The 25,046-nt window shown below is 39.3% G+C and overlaps 1 protein-coding gene across 2 annotated transcripts in view; it reads left to right on the top strand.

Moving 5' to 3' along the window:
* Positions 1-270: 270 nt before the first annotated feature.
* Positions 271-25,046, top strand: part of LOC121641781 (protein argonaute-3) — a 30,295-nt gene continuing 5,519 nt past the window's right edge. The window contains exons 1-18 of one of the 2 annotated variants that reach the window (XM_041988067.1): positions 271-1,088; positions 12,230-12,401; positions 12,663-12,783; positions 13,008-13,216; positions 13,983-14,119; positions 16,548-16,682; positions 16,854-16,941; positions 17,254-17,401; positions 17,578-17,697; positions 19,006-19,128; positions 19,937-20,070; positions 20,597-20,781; positions 21,164-21,323; positions 21,513-21,603; positions 21,740-21,934; positions 22,128-22,262; positions 24,153-24,254; positions 24,802-25,001. In XM_041988067.1, coding sequence (XP_041844001.1) covers positions 1,070-1,088; positions 12,230-12,401; positions 12,663-12,783; positions 13,008-13,216; positions 13,983-14,119; positions 16,548-16,682; positions 16,854-16,941; positions 17,254-17,401; positions 17,578-17,697; positions 19,006-19,128; positions 19,937-20,070; positions 20,597-20,781; positions 21,164-21,323; positions 21,513-21,603; positions 21,740-21,934; positions 22,128-22,262; positions 24,153-24,254; positions 24,802-25,001 — 2,474 coding nt within the window. In that variant the 5' untranslated portion in view covers positions 271-1,069. Of the gene's footprint in view, positions 1,089-12,229; positions 12,402-12,662; positions 12,784-13,007; positions 13,217-13,982; positions 14,120-16,547; positions 16,683-16,853; positions 16,942-17,253; positions 17,402-17,577; positions 17,698-19,005; positions 19,150-19,936; positions 20,071-20,596; positions 20,782-21,163; positions 21,324-21,512; positions 21,604-21,739; positions 21,935-22,127; positions 22,263-24,152; positions 24,255-24,801; positions 25,002-25,046 lie in introns of both variants that reach the window. The other variant, XM_041988066.1, reaches the window with a different exon arrangement.

The following is a 25,046-nucleotide window of genomic DNA, read 5'->3' as shown; positions in this document are numbered from 1 at the left end:
CCTGTTCTTTGGATTTCTTATAGTCTTGTACTTCAATACACACTGAAGTTTTTTTTTTTTTATTGAATGCAGAAAATACAACGGAATTTAGTAGGACTTACATATTCAACATTACTGAAGAGGATATGTCACTTTAAACTCTTACCCTTACATCGTCCTATCTACAGTTCATACTGGTGTATGATTTAAATAAATGGATCTGCTCATTTATTCATAAACGTGGGATTACCTCTGGCTAAAGGCGGAGTTGATTATTCTGACGTCTGGTAACACAGAGCCCACCTCTTCCTGTCGGTGTCAGAAAGGCAACTTCACCATATTTAGCTGGCTGGCTGAAGCTCTGCAGAGTTGATCTGTCAACCAGCTTGGAAATCTTGACATTTATCGACAGAAACAGCGCGGTGTTGACAGTTCTTTTTGGCCCCGGGATACAGATTACAGAGGACGACGTCGTCGGAATACAGCGCTTGCGAAAGGGCCCCGTGTTAACAGCTGTTTTTAACGCCATAAAAGTAGCCGTCGCCTGTCAGAATTCCAACTATATCAACCGAGCTAACCAGCTTGCTAATTATTGTAGCTGCCCCGACGCTCGCTGTCACGTAGATACGAATTTATGTCGTCCTCGCTATTGTCCAGCTATTGGTAAGAAATTATTTGGACTCACTGACCCCGCTGTGATGATATCCTGACAGCTTCACTCGTCTGTTCCTGCCACTTTCCTGAGCCTGGCTAGCGAGCTAACTTTGCTAACTAGCGGGTTCTCACTGCTACAGTGTCTTTGAGCAGCCAGTGTCTTTTGCCGTGGCAGTGAAATAGGATTTCATACGTTGACCGTTGGAAAACGGTGGTTTGCGGAGACGCCGAACACCCTGGGCCGGTGAAACGACACCACTGAAGGGCCCCTTTTGACAGTACGTGAGGAGTGGGGGGTTGATACCAAAGACTAGGACACTCGGTCAATTAGCGCGCTGCTGGGGCGCTGTGCTGAAGGAGACACCGGAGTCAACGGAGGAGTTCCAGACGTTTGACATCTGTGATCCGGGAAGTGAACCGGGCAGGGACCTCATGAATGGAAATCGGAACTACAGGTAATTCATTCTATTACTTTATTTTTTAAGTTTAGTTTTTCAGTTGTAATGTTAGTATAAGTTTATGTGCCCAGGGTGTAGCGTTACTGGTTATCTTTCGTGAGATGAGACACCGGCATAACAAATGTCTGTGATATATATATATATATATATATATATATATATATATATATATATATATATATATATATATATATATCTCAGTTTTCCCATTTACGCTTCATGACATTGTCCAAACATGGTTGTTTCGCAGTATTAACATGGAGTAAGTTTTAGTAGTTATGACCAGGGAGTTTCTACGCCTCTGCTGTTACGTTGCCTTCACTAGCGTCAAAAACTCAAATCGTAGTCAACATTCAAAAGTGAAATCTTTTGCTGAAATGTTAGCTGAGGTAGGTGTGGACTTCATCAACCGCCCAACTAAAGCTTGGTATTCCCCTGTATTAGTATTGGACTGCTACCTCAAACCTAGCAAAGCAAGTCACTTGAGAACATGTGGTAGAGGGTTAACTCTGTCCTTTTCATGTTACCTAGGTCTTGATCAGCAGCTGACCCCGACTGACCTTAGCATATTTAGCAGAAGCATTTATAGTGTGGCATTTGTTTGTCGTGCACGTGCTTAGTGCTGAAAACATTCAACTAGTAGTGATGTCATTCTTCCAATGTGAGTAGGTAGGCTTCAGTTGCAGGTGCAAGTCTAAACAATTTTATCAAATATTTCTTTTAACCAGCCTAAACTTATAAACTGAACAAAACTTTATATATATATTAGTAAATTCTTGTATGGACCTGAAAATGAAGACAGCTGTCTGTCCATTTACAAGGTGACTCGCTTTCTTGGTCAAGGTGGCAGTTTAACAGTCTGAACCACCTGGCATTTTCTCCTCTGTAACGGATGCTTTCCACTTATGTGATCATAAACTGAATGCTAGGTATTCTTGATTAGCCAGTGACACATGATATAGCAGTCGGTTCCTTGCCCATTCCCTCCTCCTCCTAAAGAGATCACTCTCTACTGCCTATTATCTTATTAGCATCTCAGTTTCTCTCAAGGTGTGACACCTACCGGCATTAATAGCATATGGGACCACAAGGTGTTTTCTCAGCAACTAAGCACTCACTGATACCAGACAAATGCAGACATGTATGGAAAGTAATGATCTATAACCTGTAATTGGTTTGTTCTACTGGGCCAAAAGACAAATTTGTTACATTTTAGTTGTAAATTTCAACAAAATTCTTTAAATGAAAAATTCTAATGTGAATTGTCCATCCACAAAAAACAATTCAATATGCAAAATAGTTTTACAGTTTACTCCTGTGGCTTAAGTATCTTAGTGTTTGGTATATTTCTACTTTAATTTATTTTGAGCAGTTTGACTTGTCCGTCCTACCAACATACCACGCAAGCTCCCCAGGAAGAATGGTTGCCTTAAAAACCAGACCTGCCATTAGTGGATGGTGTTTGCTGACAGCACTCTGAGAACACAACACATGCAGTTTCACATAGAGCATATTGTTGGCTAGCTTTTACATTAAGTGTGTTAAGAGTGAGATTGATGCTTTCATTTCAGAAGGCATTAATGCATGAGTACAAACAGAAGTATTTTTGACGTATAATTTTATGACTGTCTTGATAATGCATCTGTGTATGTTTTCTTGGTTTACATTCCCATGTCGCTAACTGCCAAGAGCTAGCCAGTCTGTGCTTAGGTAAATGATTAAAAGGGGGTCCTCTATCAGTCAGTCAGTCAGTGGGATGGAGAGTGGTTTGAGGAAATGCAAATTGATTGCTCAGCCTGTTTTAGAAACTGGCAATCCTTTTTCTCTCCAGTAGTAGTCTGAGAACCTCAACATGGGGCATGGAAACCATGGCTCTCAAAGAGATTAGCACCAGGGATATAAGGAGTTAGACTTCTAGGCCTCAAGCAAATTTAATCTATTTTGATGTGCCAAGCGCACAGCAGTCCAACAAACAGCTTGTCACTTGATATTTAAGTTTATGAAGTCTGACGGATGCTGATTTTAGAAAAACAAAAGGTAAAATTGTTCTCTACTGAGTATAATTCCTTTGAAATAGCTAAAAAAAATAGGATCACTGTTAAAATCTCTAGCAATATATTCTGTGCAAAATTTGAATTTGTCTTTGAACTTTATTGCGTTATGTTCATACTTGTATTTGTTATCATATTCTTTTTCACATGTTTGAATAAATATTCAGGCATGTTTAATTTAGTAACATTGATATATCTTGTTGCCACCTTTATTTATATCTATCTATCTATCTATCTATCTATCTATCTATCTATCTATCTATCTATCTATCTATCTATCTATCTATCTATCTATCTATCTATCTATCTATCTATCTATCTATCTATCTATCTATATATATATATATATATATATATATCTATATATTAGTGCAGACACAGTGACGGGTATTATGAACAATGTTGTTGGACCCGCTCTGTTGGGAAAATTATGCTAGACTATTATTTTATAGCCCAAAATTTAGCCCTTGGTAATATACCTGAAAATATATTTTGAATTATTTGTTTATATTGTACGTGAAATTGTCAGCACAATATTTAAATTCTTTTTTTAATATCTTGCAGCCTCAGTTACTTTAGTGCTTGAGCTGAGCAGAATTGAAGTGCAGTTTGTGCATATTTAATGTTTGAAGCGCCCCTTTTTGTTTTATTTTGAGTGGCAGCATCTCTACATGTAGACACATTTGGCTTATTAAAACAAGCAGCTTACAGGAAGACAATAAGATGGCTAGTACAATACAGCCAGAGGGGGGCTTTCCTTCTCCACTCTCCACCTGTCACACTATAACCAGGTGGGATTTGAGTTGGTTGGAGATGACTCAGCTTGGTATGAGAGAGAACCCTGGTGGAGGCGGTTTTACAGTCCATTAAAACTCCTAAGATGTGAACAAGTTTCATAATGAAATTTGTCTGTGGTGCTTTGGGGGAAGTTTAGAAAAAAGTTTGCTGTTTGTATTTTTGTTTTCTCTGTTTTTATTCGAGTTTCTTTTCATTTTCTTCTTAATTCATAGCCTCTTTTCTCTCACACTCCGGCAGTTCCCGCTCTTTTTTGTTTTCTTCAGTTACCACCCGAACCCTCCTTTCTTTTCCTTGGATACCATCTCTGTTACCCAGTGGGAAACTCTGCCTTCCCTGTCATTCTTCTTGTAGGTCGATTCTCTGTGGATTTTGCACAGACAGTATGGTCAGCTTTGAGGGTGGGCTTAGTACTTGATTTGCAGTCTCTCCTCATAATACTCAGTTCATTCAACAGCCTGGTGACAATAGACTGGCCCCCGTCGGTGGTCCCGGCAACCTATAAGGCTAAACATTGGCATATGTTGTTGGTTTCTATGGAGAATGCAGTTTAGCATAGCTCCTTAAGATAATTGTATTGGAGGGAGATTTTACTTTTGATTTTATTTCACTGACAATAATTTAAAAACTATGAATATTTAAAAACAAAAAGCGTTTTTTTCTCTTTTCTTTGTCAGTATAAAGCATTGAGGGCTGAGTTAATGAATTAATCCAAAAGGCCTCCTCCATCTAACGCGTAGGTTGATATTTAACCGAAACGGACACCCTCCTTCTTTGTTTCAGTGTCATTTTCTGACCTTGAACACTACTCTCAAGTGAAACAAGGTAAAAACCGTCATATACATTCTGCAAATAGACTAACCATTTACATTTTTATGTATTTAGAAAACAGATGGCCTGTATAGACTATATTTTCCTGTTATCACTGAAAGGTCTTAACTATGTGTTGGGTTAGTGTACTTAAAAGTCACTGTGACGCATGTGTGGAGTTTACAACAAAAAAAGTGGCCTGAGTAGTCTGCCATCATGGGATGGCCTGTGTGTGTTGGAGGAGGAGGAATACAGGATGTTGTGATGTGTCATAGTGTTTTAAGCCACCCCATGCTTCTTTTCCACCTCTTCCACCCCCCACTGCTTTCCCTCTCCCTGAGACCTGTTTTTTGGGGAAGCAGCAAGGGGCTCATTTTTGGGGAAAGTTCTGAACAGGAAGAGGGGGACCTGGAAGGGATACTGTGTGTTTTATGTTGCAGTTCACTGGAGGACAGACAGACATTGGTCAGTTGTATATATATATATATATATATATATATATATATATATATATATATATATAATATTTTATTACATTTCTACATTTCCTCACATTTAAAAGCTTATTTACATCACAAGTTCGAAATTTACTTGCTTGCGGTGGAACATGTTTATTTTATGTTAATTTTATCTGATGAACCTCAAAAAATATTGACCTACTTAAACTTCTTTGTACCACAAAATTTAGGCCCCAGCATAAATGGTGTCAGTACTTGGTGGTGGCTTTCTTTTACAGTTTTGTTTTTGTCTCTGGTTAGGACTGATAGGTATGTTGCTTTGAAAATAAATCTAAATAAAACTATATCCACCCAGCAACATATAAATCCTCTTATTCAGCATCATGATAGATGCAAAATTACTGAGGTTGCTGTTTTTACTTGTAAATGAGGGTTTCTAACTGTTTGCACAATTTGAACCTTTTAATCTCGGTGAAATGTGCCTGTTAAGATGTTGGCCTTGTTTTGGTTCTAGTTAATTTATTATTGTGTGTGTACACTCCAGAGCAGCTATCCTGCCCAAGTCAACATCAAAAGTAAACAACCCCTGGCTGCTGTTCCACTCAAACTGGAATAGTGAGACATAAGGTTTCATTTAGCCTCCTTGAGTAAAATACTCAAATCAGCTGGACAAAGTTGGAACTTTGTCTAAATGAATATAGCGTGTATATACAGTATATCACCCTCCTATGTCAGTCTTACTGTCTAACAGTTGGACCTTCCCTTATGCTGCTGAGTATCAACTGTTTTATCACTACATATGTTTTTTAACCTTCTCCAAAATACCCCCACCCCCTTCTTTCTGAAAACATTTGTGTCATGTAAACTCCTTTGCTCTCGTTCTTCCTCAGGTTTGGCTTGAGGGGGATTTCAACGTTTTTGAATGTTGTTGTGACCAACTGTGCCCTCGTCAGCCTGTCAGTATGTGGTGGGCTGCTGGTGTTTATCTGTAGTAGAGAGTGGCAGTGACTCCCTTGGCTGCCAGATGCAGCTCTCTCTTGAGGTTGAAGAGGGGAACACGAGGGGGGAGTCCTGCTGTGTGCGACTTGCATCAGTCCTTCCTCACCAGCCTTCAGTCTTTCTGTGTACTTCTGTAAGTGTGTGTTTCTAGGTTCTGCCTGCTGTGACTGACGCTATTGTGCCTGGCCACTGAGCACTCGCCCTGTTCCCACAGCTCAGGCTTCTCTGGATTAGAAATACAACAGCTGTATTGTGTGTTTGTGTGTGGGCTTGTGTGGACGTGCACACATTAGCAGCGTGGACGTTCGTGCTTTGGCGGGATGTGGTGGAGGGGGTTTGCATCGGCTGGATGTCAGCCTAGCTTCTCACCGTCCAGTTTCTCTGGCTTTCAGCCCACTGTGTACAGTGTGACTGGGTTGTGTTGCAAAGCAACTGAGTGGAATGAGTTCACATTGCTGAGATGCTTCTGCAGGATATTTATGTGTGAAGAAAGGCATCTCAACTTTGAGTGTTTATTTGACTTATTTATACCATGTGCACTCCTGCTGTGTAGTGTAACACTGGTACCTCATTATGTGTCAGCTGTCTTCTGTTTCTTCTGCCCACGCTTTTGCTGCACATTTTCCAATGATAAAATGAGACAGTCAGGCAACAACTGTAATGTTACTGGTTGTACATGCCATAAATTTGCAGGTTAGGTCCTCTAGAGTACTGTAACAGAGCCAGACATGAATCATATTATTGACACAAAGTTTGATAAGCTCTCAAATAGGTTTTACACTAAGAAACAATGACACAAGTTAGTATCTTGTTTACATTTAATTTGCAGAGAGTGTCGGAGGCCTTTTACCTAACCAGCTGACCGGTTTAAACTGACTCACAAAAAGAGTAAAATGGAAGAAAACTGAACTCAAGACCATATCTGAGTTTAAAACCTTTACTTCTAGGCTTACAAATGGGTACAAACTGAAACTGTACCCATTTGTAAATAGCACTGTGTGTGTGTGTGTGTGAGTGAGAGAGAATGAATAGTAGATTTTGAATTGTGTTTATGGGTAAGTTTTATATAGATTTTGTGATGTATCGTTGTATTTTAATGTAGTGTAGAAGGGCCCACCAGGGACGGGAGTTGAGAATTACCTCTAGCTACAATCTCTGTTTGCATGGCATGAGCCACAAAATGCAATGTCCCAAATAAAAAAAAAAAAATGCTATACAGCTGCTAGTTGGAAAACAGTGTAAAGTGCATCATTTCCACCTTTTTAACAGCAGCTTTTCCTTGACACAGAAAACTGTCAACATTAAACGGATCTCTTGGGAAAGCCTAAAACATGGTCTCTGGTTGTCATACTTTTTTGTACATTTAAGTACCAAATTGGTCAAATAAGATGGTTAAAGAGGTCAACTATTTAATGTATTTCTTGTATTTCTTGTTACAAAATTTATTTTACATGGCGAAATATTTAGGCAAGAAAAAAAGTAAAACTATGGCGAATGCTAGTTGAATGATATTTGTGTCAGTATTTCAATAGTAAGTTGCCAGCTTTGGACTGGCAGCTCACAGCCCCCTACATACACTAACCTGTATGTCACTGTAAGTGTAGAGAATATGTAAACTGAAAACAAATCTACATTTTTCTGATTTTTACGTCTGTGTAATTACATGGCTACAGAATAAACAATTGGCTCTATAATAAATGATCTATAGCAATAAGATATGCTCTATCCATACATTACTATGTAAGGGTTACAATTTCACCCAAATACACTTGGTTGATTTTGATTGTAATCAATTAAAAGTTGTCTTTTTGTTTTCTTTTACCAAATGACTGTATAGGCTCAGTGGTAAAGAACACACTGATAGACATGGGTGGATCAGATCTAGTCTCCTCATTTTGTTAAGGCATATCCTTCCTGTAATTATCCAAATGTGTGCACACACACACACATGCATCCAGTGCAGCCTTTTTCCACTAAAGAGTTGTCATGAACCCTTTACACCTGCTTCAGAGTTGATAAGTGGTAATTGTTTAAACTTAGGGGTTGAGTTTCAGTATTTGCAGTTGGGAACAATAACATGTCACCCACCAGCTGCAGAGGGGACTTTATCCCCAACATCTTCCTGTAAACTCATGATAGTGTGTGTGTGTGTGTGTGTGTGTGTGTGTGTGTGTGTGTGTGTGTGTGTGTGTGTGTGTGTGCGCGTGCTTGTGTTAGTGGTTATGCACACATCTTGGATGCTGTGAGAATGGCCATATAAGCTGATTAGTTTGAGCATCATTTAATGGTTACATCCTGTACTTGTCCTTTTTTATACAGTGTATCTGAGGCCCCATTTCCATGACAACGCTGAGACGGTAAAACACACAAGTTTTGTTGCGTTTTGGCCTCTCATTTGCACAGTAACAGAGTTTTGTTTGAGAATGGGCCCCAGAGTGAAATTTTCTTATAACTCAAGACGATTCCTGTCCATTTAAACTCCGACTGGAATCTCTTGGTGATGTTTAAAAAAAAATGTAAAAATGAGTTAGTTTTGTCAAACTGCTTTTGTCAGCCACAGGGGCAGTGTAATCCAAGTGGCCATAACAGTCAACCTGAGCTTGCAGAGGGTAACAACTTTAGTACATTGAGAGAAAACATATAAAAAGAGGACTTATTGGACATGCCCTCTTTTACTCAAAGCGCATATCTGATAAACAGTTGAAACCGTGGTGTATGAATAGTTTAGTGGGTCAAATTGATTAATTTATAGGTCAGATGTGTGAAATGGCCTTCTGAAAAATATCCTTGTATGGTATTTTTCATGGGATGCTGCAGTCTCATCAAAAAAACTGAATCTGCTTCTATTATAGTTTGAAAGCTCTGGATAAGACACACAATCTTACAAAATCTGATTTCATGGCATCGCATTAATAAAAAAAAAAAAAAGTTTGCCGTTTTAGCAACCAAAAGAAAACACACCAACTTGCCTAGTTTAAAACTAACTAGAAAGAAGTTGTGATTGGTTGATGTTGGTTCCTCCAAAAAGTCTAGATAGAACATGGAGACTGTATGACTTCACCTATATGTGGCTGAGAGCCGTGCTCCTCAGATCCAAAGCCAAAATCTTCGGCCAACACATTAAATAATAATAATAATAATAAAAAAAGCACCTTATTGGACATGTTGGCAAGGTAAAAAACACATTTTTAGCAGAAGGGGACTTCAACTTTCTTCTCAAACCTCTTCCCAACTGCCTTCTGTAAAGCAGGTTTGTTATGACTCTTGAGAGGGACTGCAGGAAGATAGAGGGGGAGTTATCTGACGTGTTGCTGGATCGTCGGGCTAGGCTGGCTGTTCATAAAATGCGTCCAACACACATCTGGGTGACATTCTTGGTAGAATTGAAAAATCTCAGCTTGTTGCCTCCCAAATGTGTAATGTTTTTAATTCCCATCTGTGTTAACCGGCCACAGTAGATGCTTTGGCTAAAATGAATTTTCTTAAGTAGCAGGTTTTTGGAATGGCCTATTTTTCAAAAGGGAAATCAAACAACTCAAAAAAGTTGTTTTTTTTTTTCTTTCGGGGACCCAGTGTCTCAAAACTATTCATGAACTGGATTTGCAGGAAGCCAAAGAATGCAGAGGGAGTCCATTTAAATAGCGCAGTGACAGGGCCTGGGTTTTAATTAGACCAAGACGAGTTGTTTCTTTATGATGTCTGTTTGCATCTTGTCAACACAAGCCATCAGTACAGGTGGCAGGTTGCTTTTTCAGGAGAAATTTATTTGAATGTGAAAGTTTTTGGAAAATCATGCAATTGTATTTGTGCAAAATGCTGAAAATGACTAACTCTGTGAATTCTCTATCTAATATTGAAAATAATCTTTTAGATAGGCTCTATAATACTACAGCTACAAATTTCTGGGTTTCTTTCTGTGTGGTTTTTGTACTAAAACATAACTAAGTCACTATGTGTGTGCTAGTGGGTGGAATATCAGCACTTGCCTTTGGTATGGTGCTTTTTTTTCCCCTTATTTTTTCTTTGCTGTAAGACCCAGGCATAGGTATCCCATTGCTGAATCTCGAAGCTGGATGCTCCTTTGTGTGTTTTTTTTGCCTTCTTGGTTCTGTGACTCATACTGAATGTAGGCCAGCTCAAGAAGCAAATGAAAGCTGGAAAACGCCAACCCTGCCCAATCTATAATCCTGTCACTCCCTCCTATCCTGGCCTTGCTTGCCAACTTAACTATGGACCATCACATAAAAGAAAAATGTCTTTTAGTGAAGAGTAACTTCTTGAAGTTTGTATTAGGAACTTGTGTGGCAGAAAAAGACTTAAGTGGTAGACTTCTTATTTCTGTAGCTTACCCTAATATCTGTCTTCCTTCTCTTTGTCACTGTTGTGTGTCTTAAATTAGACACACCTCACAAGTTGCACCAAAGGTCCCGAGGGAATTACAGTAACAAAGTTAGTGTGAGCACAGTTTCGTGTGACAAAGACAGCTGTTGCTGGTATTCTAGTCTTTCCTCTCTTTTTCTGAATTTTATCCCAGTAGGCAATTTCAATCAAGTAGCTTTAACCCCTCCATCAGCCCTGTTATTCTTTGCTCCAGTCCACCAGAGGAGAAACCCTCCACAACTCAACTGTAAATAAACAAGCTCTTATAATCTATCACCTCACATAAGGTTTCTGTTTTGTTGAGGGAGGATTTTTATTAACTTCCCCATAGCAGAGCTCTTAACCCCTGGTTCACCTACACATCTGGACCTATGAGTCAATTCTGCGATGAATCACACACTCAAGCATGACTCTAATTTTTTAGTGACACATTCAGAGCGGTTTTTCTGGAGATCATTAAGACTGCGGAGACAATAAAGGGAAAAATAAAGTGTCTTGGAAGTTAAAGCCAGGGGCATACACAAAGCACCACAAGCCAGACTAATGAATGAGTTTCACTTCAGTTTTTGTGTAAAAATGTGTATTTCATAACAATCACAGAATGCTTTATAATGCTTCATGAGTGTAATCCAAACAAGTATGATGTGGTATCAAGCCTCAGAAGAACCAAGAATAGCATCAACATGACTGTGTCACATTAAGTTGAAAACTCTTTCTGGATTAAAGTGACTCATATCTGAGACATCTCGTGGCCTTTGTGTGATCGTGGGTATAGTGTGTCTGTACAAATGTGTGACCTTTGTCAACACATGTTGACAAAGGTCACACATTTTATGTTCTACTAGTATTACACATACAAATAACAGTTTATATTGACTTAACCAAGAACAGATGTGCTGCTAAATTAGAAATTTAGTCTTTATGCTTTTTAAATGGTAAAATACTTTTACACCTAACTTCTCAAATAGATTTTCTTTTAAATCACTCCGTAGTGAAATGAATTTCCAGATTAAATATGTTTAACAGGGCTAGATTATTCAGTACTCTTGTGCTGATTCATGCATGTTGTGATTCAGTTACAGCATATTTCAATGCACCAACGTTGCAAGCTGGTGAGATGTCTTGAGTTGGTGTACCTAATGACACTCAAGATAGTAAATGTCAAAAAAGATTTTTTTTATTTATTTTTTGGTTTAATTGTAGCTGTTTGATTCATTTTGAAAATGAATTCATTTAGTTGCTTCAATCAAATTGAATGAACATGTTAAAATGTTTTTCTGAGAATGGAGGATGTATGTGTGTGTGTGTGTGTGTGTGTGTTGTATGATTTGAAATGTCAGTGTCTGATGTTTTTATTGTTGGCATTTCCCTTATACAGAATACCTCATCTTGACATTTGGAATTTCTGTTTTGTTTTTTATCTACAGTCAAACACTGGTAGGCTTGTTTTGGTGTGCTTTTTTTCCCTTTTTTGTCAGCCAGTGTTGACAGTTGTTGACAATAATATGCCCTTTTTTGTGTTGAACTGTTGAACACTATGCCGATGTGACAGCTAGGATTATTAGTGTTTTTTTGGCTTGAATGTCAAATCGTATCCACACAAAGATTGGTTTTCACTTAAGCCCCTCCCACATTCTTCTCGTAGGAGCCGTTGGGGCCCAGTCCCTATTCTCCATGCCTCGGCGGCCTGGCTATGGCACCATGGGGAAGCCGATCAAGCTGCTGGCCAATTGCTTCCAGGTGGAGATCCCAAAGATGGATGTCTACCTCTACGAGGTGGACATCAAGCCTGACAAGTGCCCACGGCGAGTCAACAGGTAGGATGGCTCTCGTATTACTTTCTCAAGTGCTATATATTTACATAAGGCCCAACATAGACATTTTGCTTAATTCTAATATTGTAAAGCTTGCATTGAAGGAATTCACAAGAGTGTGGTTTGTTAAATGGTTCACAGAAGCCCTTAGAGATGATTTGTTGATTATTATTGTTATTATTTTAACTGCTTAAAAATTCTTTGACATCCTAAACATTTTTCAAGATCTAGCCACAGCTAATTTGTCTGCGTGCCATGTTACAGGGAGGTGGTTGACTCTATGGTGCAGCACTTCAAGGTGACAATTTTTGGGGATCGAAGGCCAGTCTATGATGGAAAGAAGAGTCTGTACACAGCCAACCCACTGCCTGTGGCACCCACAGGGGTGAGCTGGACAGAAAAAAAACCTCGCACAGCCACAAATGAAACACAAATATTCCTCTTCACTGCATCCCGAATATAAACTATGCATACAGTTTTAGCAGCTTACCATCTGAAGCTAGAAATGCTCTATTGCTGATAGGGATTACAGACATATACAGATAAACACACAGCTAGTCAAACAACAACTCCTGAAAACCTGCCTTATCTGTTTGTTTTGTCCCACAGGTGGACCTTGACGTCACTCTTCCAGGTGAGGGAGGGAAAGATCGGCCCTTCAAAGTGTCCATTAAGTTTGTGTCTCTGGTCAGCTGGCACATGCTCCACGAGGTGCTGACTGGACGCAGCATGCCTGAGCCCCTTGAGCTGGACAAGCCTATCAGCACCAACCCTGTGCACGCAGTGGATGTCGTGCTGCGACACCTGCCCTCCATGAAGTGAGCAGCTGTGATTTTTATTTGGTTGAAAGGTTCATTTAGACCTTTAATACTAGTTTATTTGTAGATTAGTTGCAAATACCATTATAAATAACAGCTTACCCCACTCTCAAAGAAATAACTTATTTATCCTCTCTGATTTCCCTCACCATAACCTCTCCTTCTATAAAGTCAGAAGACAAATAATTGTAAAAGTAGTCCCTCTGATGCTTTGTTACTACTCTGTATTTGTGTTGTCATAGTGACACCAATATCAGCTCTCTGATCCTAACGGAAATCAAACCCATTTCACGTGGACTCTTAGAAAGCACTGCTCTGCCTTCCATGCAATATCACTTCCTGAGACCCAGTAAAAGACGCAAACACAATATCACCGCTGCTGTAATGAAAATCTCTTTCAAAGCGATATTAAAAGATGGTTTTATCAACACCTGACATTTAGCTCTGCTCACAGGTGCAGGAAGCACGCTGTTGTATTGGCATCTTGACAGACTTTTTAGCCTAGGATCCACAAAGGAAAATGTGGCCTACATGCAAGAATAATGTCCTTTTCTAGACCGTAATAACAAGTTGATGAGTCCAGATGATGCCTCCACTGCTCTAGTCTTAGACTGATAAGAGCAGCTGATTGTGACTCTGTATAAAAACATACTGACTTGCACTCAGAAGTCAGGATGTCATTTTGCTCCGCTTTTGATTTTGTAACACCCTCTTTTCTTGAACTCCTTTTGGTCTTCTCTAATAATTCCTGCTTTTCTCTATCTAGGTACACTCCAGTAGGTCGATCCTTCTTCTCAGCTCCAGAGGGCTATGACCATCCTCTGGGAGGTGGGAGGGAGGTTTGGTTTGGCTTTCACCAGTCTGTGCGCCCTGCCATGTGGAAGATGATGCTCAACATTGATGGTGAGAAACAAATCCCACTGTTTGCCAAGCTTTTTATTTTTGTTGCCAACTACATGAAACTCCAGAAGACAGAAGAAATAAAGCTTGCCCTGTTTGCACAGATATTGATTTTGTTTCTCTTTTTAGAAGTAGAGAAATAAGATTTTAATAATTAAACAGATACATTAGAATCACACGGAGCCTCCTGGACAGATTAGATTTTAGAAACTGGCCAAAGACCAAATTTCTTTTGGTGTTGTTTTTCTTTAAAGAAATGAAATAGCTGTATTCAACATAAATCTTCATGTTACACTTTATGACACTTTATGTAAATGCTGATGACGTTTGTAGAACAATCTCCAGGCTTTTTCTATCAGGCAAAGTATTTGTTAATCATCTGATTATTTTTTTATATAGAATTGGAGCTGTTTAAAAATAATCAGTTAAATATAAACACTACACGGTTCAAGGGTTGATAATTGATAAGGGACTTACGTCTCTATTTGCTAACCTAGAATTATGATGATACAATAACAGTTTCATTATTTGTAGGATGTATCTGACAGAATTATGAGTTTGTTTTGCCACAGGAGGCTGTTATAAATTGCTATGGCACGAGAGAAAGTGAGTATGTGTGTGAGAGAGAGTGTGTAAGGAACATGGAGGAAGGTGGGTGCTTGGCTGGATGGGAACTGTTGCTGTGGAGACAAAGAGTAGAGTGTAGGTCTGAGTGTGTGTATGCATGTGGGTGCTTTTGCCTGGATGACTGGAGACTTGTGGGTGTTGCTGGGGTCAGAAGAGTAGCTCCGTTGGGTATTTTCCTTGAGACGGCTTTTGTTTGGCTCCAAAAGCTTGAAGCCTCCGTCTGTCTTTTGAGATTTGGCCACACTACTCTGATTTACTACTCTGATTGTCTCACTTTCCCGCGCTCTCATCCTTTTGTAAATCAGTTAGCTACTCTAACTACAGCTACTTCTCTAGTCTCCAACAACTGCAACTTGGACTGTTTGCAAAGCGATATAATATGGTGTTGTAAACTGGCAAAGCAATCTAATAAACCCTGTTTCAGCTAATTTTCTTCAAATCCCGTCACCCAGTCTTTGCATCATGGGTTTGTAAAAGCCTGTATAGCAGATTACTCATAACAGAGAAATTAGACCTTTTTTCTAGACATTTACATGAATAACTTAGAGATATTCTTACACATGAATGGAAACTCAATTCAGGGCTAGGGCAGTTACAGCAGGAGTGATATCACTTCCTGTAAGTCATGATTTACAGTTTCATGCTGCACATCAGAGATTCAGGAGTGTGTCTACAATACACCATCTGCCCTTTTGTTTAGCATCACTCGTAGATGTGTATTTTAAGTGCTTTCAGAGGCAGTTTTTTTTTTTTTTTTTTTTGTTTTGTTTTGTTTTTTTAAGCAATCCCAACAGCTGAAGTAGATTACTCACTGAAAACTTCCTGTGCATCAGCTGTCCACTTTTATCATCTCTATTTTTGGATTGGTGTTATTTGCTCTTTCTTCTTACATTTTCCCTCACTCCCTTACATTTTTATCATGTTTCACATCTCACCTAACATATTTATTGTCTCTATTCTTCATTTTTTTCTTTTAAACAAAAACACATTAACTATTAAAAAAAAAAAAGGAAACTGCTCATTGGTGAGATCAGGAGAATTTCTACTCTTTGTGAACTTCTATGTGTGGGCAGTGCTGCTTGTGCATTTATTCAGCATTGTTGGTTCATATTTATGTAAATGCTTCATTTAAGGCTGTGTGTTCTGTGTTCTGAGTCACATCTTATTTGGTATCCATGCAAAACAATGCTGCTGGAGTTTTTATGCCAACTGATAAATGTACGTCTGCACACTGGAAAACAAACCAAGATAAATGCCTGGTTAGCTGTAGTACCACTCAAAACATTTTAACCACATTAAGCGGGCTGCATGGTGGTGTGGTGGTTAGCACCGCAGCCTCACAGCAAGAAGGTCGCTTTCTGTGTGGAGTTTGCATCTTCTCTCCGTGTATGCGTGGGTTCTCTCCGGGTACTCTGTCTTCCTCCCACTGTCCAAAGATATGCGTGTTAGGCTAATTGATGACTCTAAATTCTCCCTAGGAGTGAGTGCGAGTGTAAATGGTTGTTTGTCCCCTATTTGTTGGCTCTGTGATGGACTGGTAAACTGTCCAGGGTGTACTCTTCCTTTCACCTGTTAATGCTGGGATAGGCTGCAGCTTACCAGCAACCCATAATGGACCAAGCGGTACAGAGAATAAATTATTAAGCTTTAGTTTAGTTAAGTCTTTTTCTAAAAGTGTACATATATGTGTGCAAATATTTATGTGTGTGTATATATCTATATCTATATATCTTCTTATCTAGATAGATAGATAGATAGATAAAATGTATTTTTTGTCTTGAATGACTCTTGTTTTATCTTGCAGTGTCTGCCACCGCCTTCTACAAAGCCCAGCCAGTTATTCAGTTCATGTGTGAAGTGTTGGATATCCACAACATAGACGAGCAGCCTCGCCCTCTCACAGACTCTCACAGAGTCAAATTCACCAAAGAAATCAAAGGTGAAGCAGGGGATTGAAGGTGTGCCTGCTTGTGGAAAAATTGGGGTTAACTGAGATTAATTCAAAATGTGTGTGTGTGTGGGTGGAGAGGGAGTTGAGTACATGTCACAGCCTTTCATGCTCAGGCAGAAGTTTTTAATATTGCTCCAACACATTTCTATTATTCAATAGGTCTGAAGGTGGAGGTGACGCACTGTGGAACCATGAGGAGGAAGTACCGTGTTTGCAACGTGACCCGTCGGCCAGCCAGCCATCAAACGTGAGTCACTCTGGTTGTATGAGAGAACAGGACACTCGTGGCTGTGTGTGTGGATGGAAAGGGAGCAGTAAACGCAGACCAAAGAGGATGCAATCACCAACTCGCCAAACGCACCAGATAATGGCTGACTCATCTGACAACCATGCAGCCAACATTAGTCATCCATCACTGGAGTAGCGTATGGCTGCTGATCTACTCTGTGTTGGACTGGGATTGTATTTTAATTCACTTTACATGTCACTTGAGCTACTAATGTAGCCACACTTAAAGTAAATTTAGCTAGTTTTTAACTTATTTGTTTTTTGGTTGCAGGTTCCCTCTGCAGTTGGAGAATGGTCAGACTGTAGAACGTACTGTAGCCCAGTACTTCAGAGAGAAGTACAACCTGCAGCTCAAATACCCACACTTACCCTGTCTACAGGTGGGCCAGGAGCAAAAGCACACCTACCTGCCCTTAGAGGTGAGGAAGAGCAAGTATCCATTCCACACAATGTCTGACATGAACCATTTCATCAAGTCAGCTATTTTGTCACATTTTTGTATTAAACTGAGCAGCTGTGGAAAAAGCTGCTGTATGCAGAAAGTCTTTTACTGGCTAGATTAAAAAAAATGAATATTGCTTTTGTCTCCTGGCAGGTGTGTAACATTGTAGCTGGCCAACGGTGCATTAAAAAGCTGACAGATAATCAGACCTCCACAATGATTAAAGCCACAGCTCGCTCTGCACCTGACAGACAAGAGGAGATCAGTAGGCTGGTGAGTTCTGGTGTCTCATTCGTTATCAAGCTCCCCAAACACTGGGACTGACTTTGTTTGCATATTAAAATGACAGTAAATGGCATTTATTATTAAGCTGTGTTTGTAATATTGTATTATAATGGAGCGATATGATTTCAGAAGTGGCTTAATATAATTTTAAGTTAGTAATATTTATAGTAGTTGGTATATAAATAGTATATATGTAGAAAGAGGTGGGTGCAATACTCAAGGCAAGACAGCCTCTGGTAACAAAAAACTTTAAATACTATATGGTCAATATGTACCATAAAAAGACTGATAGAATATTTTAACTGCATTAAGTAACACTGTTATGGAAATTCAATGTCAAGTCTTTGCTGTGCTGCCCATCTTCATGTCAAATTACTGGTTTTATAATCACCTCACCTCTAACTCATTCTCATTTTCTGTTATTAACAGAGGTATGTCTCTGTGCTTCACTATCACATTTGGTAATTACGCTGCAGATCTGCACGGGGTCATCAAAATGCCACAGTCGTAATGGCTTTAATGTGAACCTGTTCCAGTGTCTGCACTGTCTTGCTTCTGGAGAGACTGAAAAACTGCACACACTAACTGCCTCTGGCTACCATCAGATTAGCAGCACACATTTCATACCTGTTGTTGTTGTCTTATTAAACTCCCTATCTGTTCACTCAGAATAGCTCGACTCTTGTACAAGAAATCATTGTGTCACTGCGCCTGTGTTTTCATGCACATTTGGCTGAAACTGGCAGGACAGTGCGGGTGGAAAACAAGCTGATAAGCTGTGTCTGTCAAGTACAAAATGAATTCTGTAATGCATTTTGATATCATGGCAGCGAGGTCGACTAGTGTACTGACACCGGTCATTTTGTTGTGTGTCTGTAACTGATCCATTTTTCCATGGCAACACAATACAAACTCTGAAGCAATAAAAAGATTTTACAGTAAGAGAAAAAAAATATTCTCTTTGAAACTTGGCCAGTGCTGGTACTTTTTGGAAATTGGTACTATATACTACTGTAATATGTCTTCCCTTTTTCTTTTTTTTGCAGAAGTTTGCTTTATTCAACACTTTGTTTTTATATTAACAGATGACATATAAGCTGCTCAGTAATGACCTTTAGAGGTGCTTGATATCACAGGTTATAACCTTCAGAGCAACCAACTCTGTTTCCAGTCATATTATTGCTAAGCTAACCAGCTGCCCAGTTTTTTCTTCAATACTATGTGTGCTACTCTAACTTCTGGCAGGAAAACAAACAAGACTGTATACCTAATTTTCCCGCCTCTTTTTCCCCATAGGTGCGCAGTGCCAACTATGAAGCAGATCCTTTCGTGCAGGAATTCCAGTTCAGAGTGCGCGACGAGATGGCCCATGTGACGGGGCGAGTGCTACCCGCCCCCATGCTGCAGTACGGCGGCAGGGTGAGCACAGAGCACTTTATGGTACCCTTCTTTTAAATCACGCCCATTCTCTCTGTTTGTCTGACACGCTCTCCCCTTTGGCATACTTTATTCCACCGTCTTTGTGGGGAAACTAACTCACTGGCTTCTGTTTGTACTTTTATAGTGTCTTGGTTTTTAACTCTCAATAGCGCAGCTTTGGATTCCAAACCATGTGTTCGTGAAAGATGGGAGACTAAACGTTTTCCCCAAAAATATTATTTTGAGAACATATGGTTATCTAAATTATAATTGGGTTTCTTCTTACAAAAACTTAATTAGAACTTGCAAAACAAATATTTGATGACTGATTTTCCTCTTAAGCTGAGAAGCAATGAATTCAAGAAGTTTGTAAAACATGAAGAAGCAGCTTATTGAGACTGAAATGCTGTTATGATTAACATCTGTTTATCTTCTTTGATGTAACCCACCTCTTATCATACATTTGGATTTGTGCTATTTAAAACTACATCACAGTTATGCACAAAATGCTACATATGACATGCCAACCAAATTGCATCTTACACACACTAGACTGCAGAAAACATTGCATCACACTACCGATGCAATAACATTTACAGTTCACATTAAAAGACATTAGATTTGAAATTGTCTTTGGTTTTATGCCTGACTATGAATTTGTGTGCAGAAATGGTGCGGCTGCAGGGTGCATGTGTGTTTACTTGTTCATGCTTCTTTTCTTTTGCCTGTTCAAGCCTGAGTCATATGTACATGAATGTTTCCTCTCATAATAATAAATACATGTGTTGAGATTGTGATGTTGTTTCAGAACCGCACTGTAGCCACGCCCAGCCATGGGGTTTGGGACATGAGGGGAAAGCAGTTCCACACTGGGGTGGAGATTAAGATGTGGGCTATTGCTTGCTTCGCCACACAGAGGCAGTGTCGCGAAGAAATTCTCAAGTGAGATCATTTTTGTTAATGTCATACCTGAGTTAAAGAAAAAGAATTGCACTGCACTTTCCTTCAACAGTTTGCAGATGGACATGGTGTTTGTACATACAGCCTGTGTTTTTTTGTTTTTTTTTTACCTTTATTTTGCTAGTAAATACCAGAGGGACAGGGTACGTTCATTAACAAATGACAGTCAGTTGGACAAATTCAGCATTTTTAACTGACGTTTAAAACCTTATAAGAACTAGTGTTGCATTATCAAAGGCTCGGCATCAGTTATGCTACTTGCATTTGAGCATGTAATACAAAATCTCATGTTGCAATTTCAAGTATTCAAGCAGGGTTTCTGAACCTTCAAAATACAATTGTGAGACATGGTGTCAGCATGAAAACAATAAATACACAATGACTGTAGACTTGAGTTTCTAAGTTTAACATAAGCTAGCCAGCCACGGAAAAGTGACCATAGATGATTACGAGCCTTTATGTTGCTCAGTGATTATTTACCCTTTGCTTCCTTTCGTCCCTTCTGTAGGGGTTTCACTGATCAGCTGCGTAAAATCTCAAAAGACGCTGGGATGCCTATCCAAGGCCAGCCATGTTTCTGTAAATACGCCCAGGGAGCGGACAGTGTTGAGCCCATGTTCAGACATCTGAAGAACACTTATGCTGGACTGCAGCTCATCATCGTCATCCTGCCGGGAAAAACTCCAGTCTATGGTTAGAAAGCTGTTTAAGAAAAAACAAACAAAAAAAAAAGTATTTTTGTGGCCCAGAGATATGCTTCCAAGACTGTAAAGCTAATCTAGAAATGATGCAATTTACTGTCCTTACGTTTCTCAGAAGTGTTTTATTGAGAAATATTGCAGGGGGGATTAGTTTCTTCAAGTATTACATATTGTTTTGTTTGCTTATTTGTCATAGTATATTTGCTTTTTCTTAAATATGACAAATGTTTAAACCAGATTTCTATGCAGGAGATAAATGGTGTTCTCCTGGTCTTCGATATTAAAAAAAACTGTTAAAATAATTTGTACCACACTTTTAAAATAAATAAATTGTCTTTTTTTTTCTAAAAAAAAAAACAAAAAAACACCTACAGCTGAGGTGAAGCGAGTGGGAGACACCCTTTTGGGCATGGCAACCCAGTGTGTTCAGGTGAAGAATGTGGTGAAGACGTCACCTCAGACACTCTCCAACCTCTGCCTGAAGATCAATGTGAAGCTGGGAGGCATAAACAACATCCTGGTGCCTCACCAACGGTGAGCCACCCCCTTTCTCTAACTCCGTTTGGCATTGTTCCAGTGAAACTTAATTGAAATCAATAATTTTGCTCTTAATTTTAAGTTTGTCTTAAGTTTATCACTTCAGGATATTGATCACAATGATCTTAGACTCCGTATATATGATACAGCTCCTTTCAATGCATGACTTTGTCTCTAAATCCACAGACCATCAGTGTTTCAGCAGCCAGTTATCTTCCTGGGGGCAGATGTTACACATCCGCCAGCTGGAGATGGGAAGAAACCTTCAATCGCAGCAGTTAGTTTCTTCTTTTATTTACACAAATCAGTGCGATTTAAATTTTTTTTCATTTGCCTCCTTGTGCAGACTTTCCCATCTCTTGCCATTTACCCCTTTACTTACACTCCTTTTCCTCCTCACTTGTCTCTTTCAGGTGGTTGGCAGCATGGACGCACACCCTAGCAGGTACTGTGCCACTGTGCGAGTCCAGAGACCCAGGCAGGAGGTAATCCAGGACCTGGCCTCTATGGTGCGGGAACTTCTCATCCAGTTCTACAAGTCAACCCGGTACAAGCCCACCAGGATCATTTTCTACAGGGATGGAGTTTCAGAAGGCCAGTTCAGACAGGTCTGCTCCCTCTGTTTATCCTGCTTTGATAAAAAACATAGTTTTAGTTTAACATCAGATAACCACCACTTTTGCCACACGAAATTTGTTGCACATATAATATTATTTAGGGAAAGATTTTAGGCTTTTTTATTTTCATCTATCTATTTAAAGTAAAGTCTTAAAGCAGAAATGTTTTCCTCCTCCTCCTCAGGTGCTGTATTATGAGCTGCTGGCCATCCGTGAGGCCTGTATTAGCCTGGAGAAGGAGTACCAGCCAGGCATTACCTACATTGTTGTGCAAAAACGCCACCACACACGCCTCTTCTGTGCCGACCGCAACGAGAGAGTAAGTCTCTAATACCAAACACAAACAATAGCTCACACACTCTTTTAGTATGACAAGATAATGATCCTCATTAAAGTTAGTGCGGTGTGTTATGTTTTAGTCCATATTCTTTTTATGCCTCGTTTTATGCATCCGCACTATATTTCCAGGCTGTCTGTCCAACCAGTTCTTGAGGGAGAGAGATCTCAGATTTGGATCAAATTTTTACTTAAGGATGGATTTTTACCTTCATAATACATGGCCTTGCTTAAAAAAATAGCAAATTTTTAACAATATTTTAGTAATAAAGCAAATGTTGCAAATGCAAATGTTAAATTGAACAAAGAAATATGTTTATATTCAAGAAGAAAAGGTCAAAATCACAGTGAGGGATGAAGAAATTACCATTGCCCTAAAATTAGACATCTGGTTAGACCACACATAAATGTGCTTAATACTTGTCAAATGAATCATCTGATATACTTAAAGATTTCCTACAATTGAAATCCAGTTCTTCTTTTTTTGTGATCTTAGAAGACATATAACAACATAAACAGACAGCTGACCAAAAACATGGTTTCAAACATGGGCTGGGAGCTGGCAATTAGGGCCGCAACGATTAGTCGACGTTGTCAACAATAAAAATAGTCTACAACGAATTTAGCCGTCGACAATTGTCGGCAAACCCCCCCCCCCCCCCAAAAAAATACAAAAACTACAGAGTGAGACACCTTCTTGTTTTCTTTTATCGCTGTTTAGAGTTGGAGTCCGCCAGGGGAAAAATATGGCGGCGGACTAAGAGCAAAATGGCGGCAGAGGACGTCAAAAGTCTGATGTAACTTCACGTTAAACTTATAAAATAAATTAAATACATGTGAGATTTGTAAAACGGACCTTGCGTATCACGGAAGTACGTCTGCAATGCTCGAACACTTAAAGACAAGGCACGTCGGACTTACATAACAACCTCATGCAAGATTTCAAAGCTGAAAGTGAAATAAGATCCATTTATAATAATCATGAGATACATAATCCGATTGGTCGACTAGTCGTTTTAATAGTCTGTGACTAATCGACCATCAGAATAGTCATTAGTTGCAGCCCTACTGGCAATAAGATCAGTGTTTATCAGATGTTAAGAAGACATTACTACCTTTTTGATAACAGAAATTTGAAAACTGTGAAGCATCTAGCAGAATTAAGGGTGAAGAGCTGCAGGGTTTATTTGCTTAACTTAATTTGCATAGACAGGAGTATGCACAGATGTAAAGTTTTGAGGCATGAAGGAAAAAGGTTCATGGAAAAAGAAAATAGTTATTTAAGAAAAAAAATAGTTTTTAGGGTTTAATCAATTCCAGAATAAGGGGAAACTATAAATAGAGCCAGGAGAGACATTGATGAAAACTCAGTCTCTGGTTAGAGGAGTCATAAAACTATTGAACAGTAATTTAAGTTTATGGGCTTTATTAGGATGATGAGAACTGAACATGGGCTTCTTTACTTACCTTTTGTTGTCGATTAGTCCGTTCACCCACATAACCTGTGTAATTACATTCGATTAAAGCATTAGGGCTCAACACAAAGCAATAGCTCTGGAGTGGCACTCAAGGCCTCTCGAGTAAGACCAGGCCAGTAACAACCTTATTTTCCGCACAGGCACTGTGATACAGAGCATTAAGCTCTCAAGTGCATTAGGATTTTAATTAGTTGTTTTGTGAAGCACTGAGTGAACTTCTGCTCGGGTTGCTTCAACTAATTTTTTAATAACTAGAACTTTTTTTTACTTCCTAATATAAGTTGGTGCTTTAAAAGCCTTGGGTTGTTCAGGCTTTTAATTATTATTTTCATGATAAAACATGGACAGAAAAAGTCATCAGCTGGCAGTAATTGACTTTAACTTTGCTTCCCCAGGTTGGACGCAGTGGAAACATTCCTGCTGGTACCACTGTGGATACAGACATCACGCATCCCTACGAGTTTGATTTTTATCTGTGCAGTCACGCTGGAATACAGGTCAGAATAGCCTCTCATCTTCTTTGCCTTACCTCAAACCCCCCATTTCCCCAAATTGCCTTTTCTTCTACTAAACTTTTAACAGCTATGTGGCTTTTGAGACCTGTACTAAAGGAGTGATGAAGCAGTGGCAGCAGAAACAGCTGCTTATTGTCTACATTTTGGTCATCTTCAGACAAGAACAAATTAATAAATTGTTTGTTAGAAACTTCCCCACCAGTTTTATTTAAATTCCCATTTGGCTACAGCAAAAGGAGCAAAGGAACATTTTAATTCACCCATTATTCTTAATTCCTCCCCTCCTTTTAACAGATTAAAAAAAAAAGATTAAAACTGAGCCAACAAAATTCTGACAGCACAGAAATAGATTGTCTTTAACTCTTTAATCACCATTATGCTCTTTGTTTTTTTTTTTTTTTGTTTTGTTTTTTTTTCTTTAAATCTTATGCACAGAGATTTGTAGTTATTCTTTTGTGTCCACCACAGTAACTTCTTGTTAATTAAGTAAAAAAATAAAATGAATAAATATTTCTTTCCTTACTCTCAGGGCACCAGCCGCCCCTCCCACTACCACGTACTGTGGGACGACAATTGTTTTACTGCTGATGAGTTTCAGCTGCTCACCTACCAGTTGTGCCACACCTATGTGCGCTGTACCCGCTCAGTCTCCATCCCCGCGCCAGCCTACTATGCCCACCTGGTGGCCTTCCGTGCCCGCTACCATTTGGTGGACAAAGAGCATGACAGGTGAGAGGCGTAACGAGGCCTTCTTTGATTTCTGGATGTTAAAGC

Source organism: Melanotaenia boesemani, chromosome 6, assembly GCF_017639745.1.
Source record: "Melanotaenia boesemani isolate fMelBoe1 chromosome 6, fMelBoe1.pri, whole genome shotgun sequence".
Classification (NCBI taxonomy): domain Eukaryota; kingdom Metazoa; phylum Chordata; class Actinopteri; order Atheriniformes; family Melanotaeniidae; genus Melanotaenia; species Melanotaenia boesemani.
The sequence above is the reverse complement of the archived record's forward strand: the minus strand, read 5'-3'. Positions and strand labels throughout refer to the sequence as shown.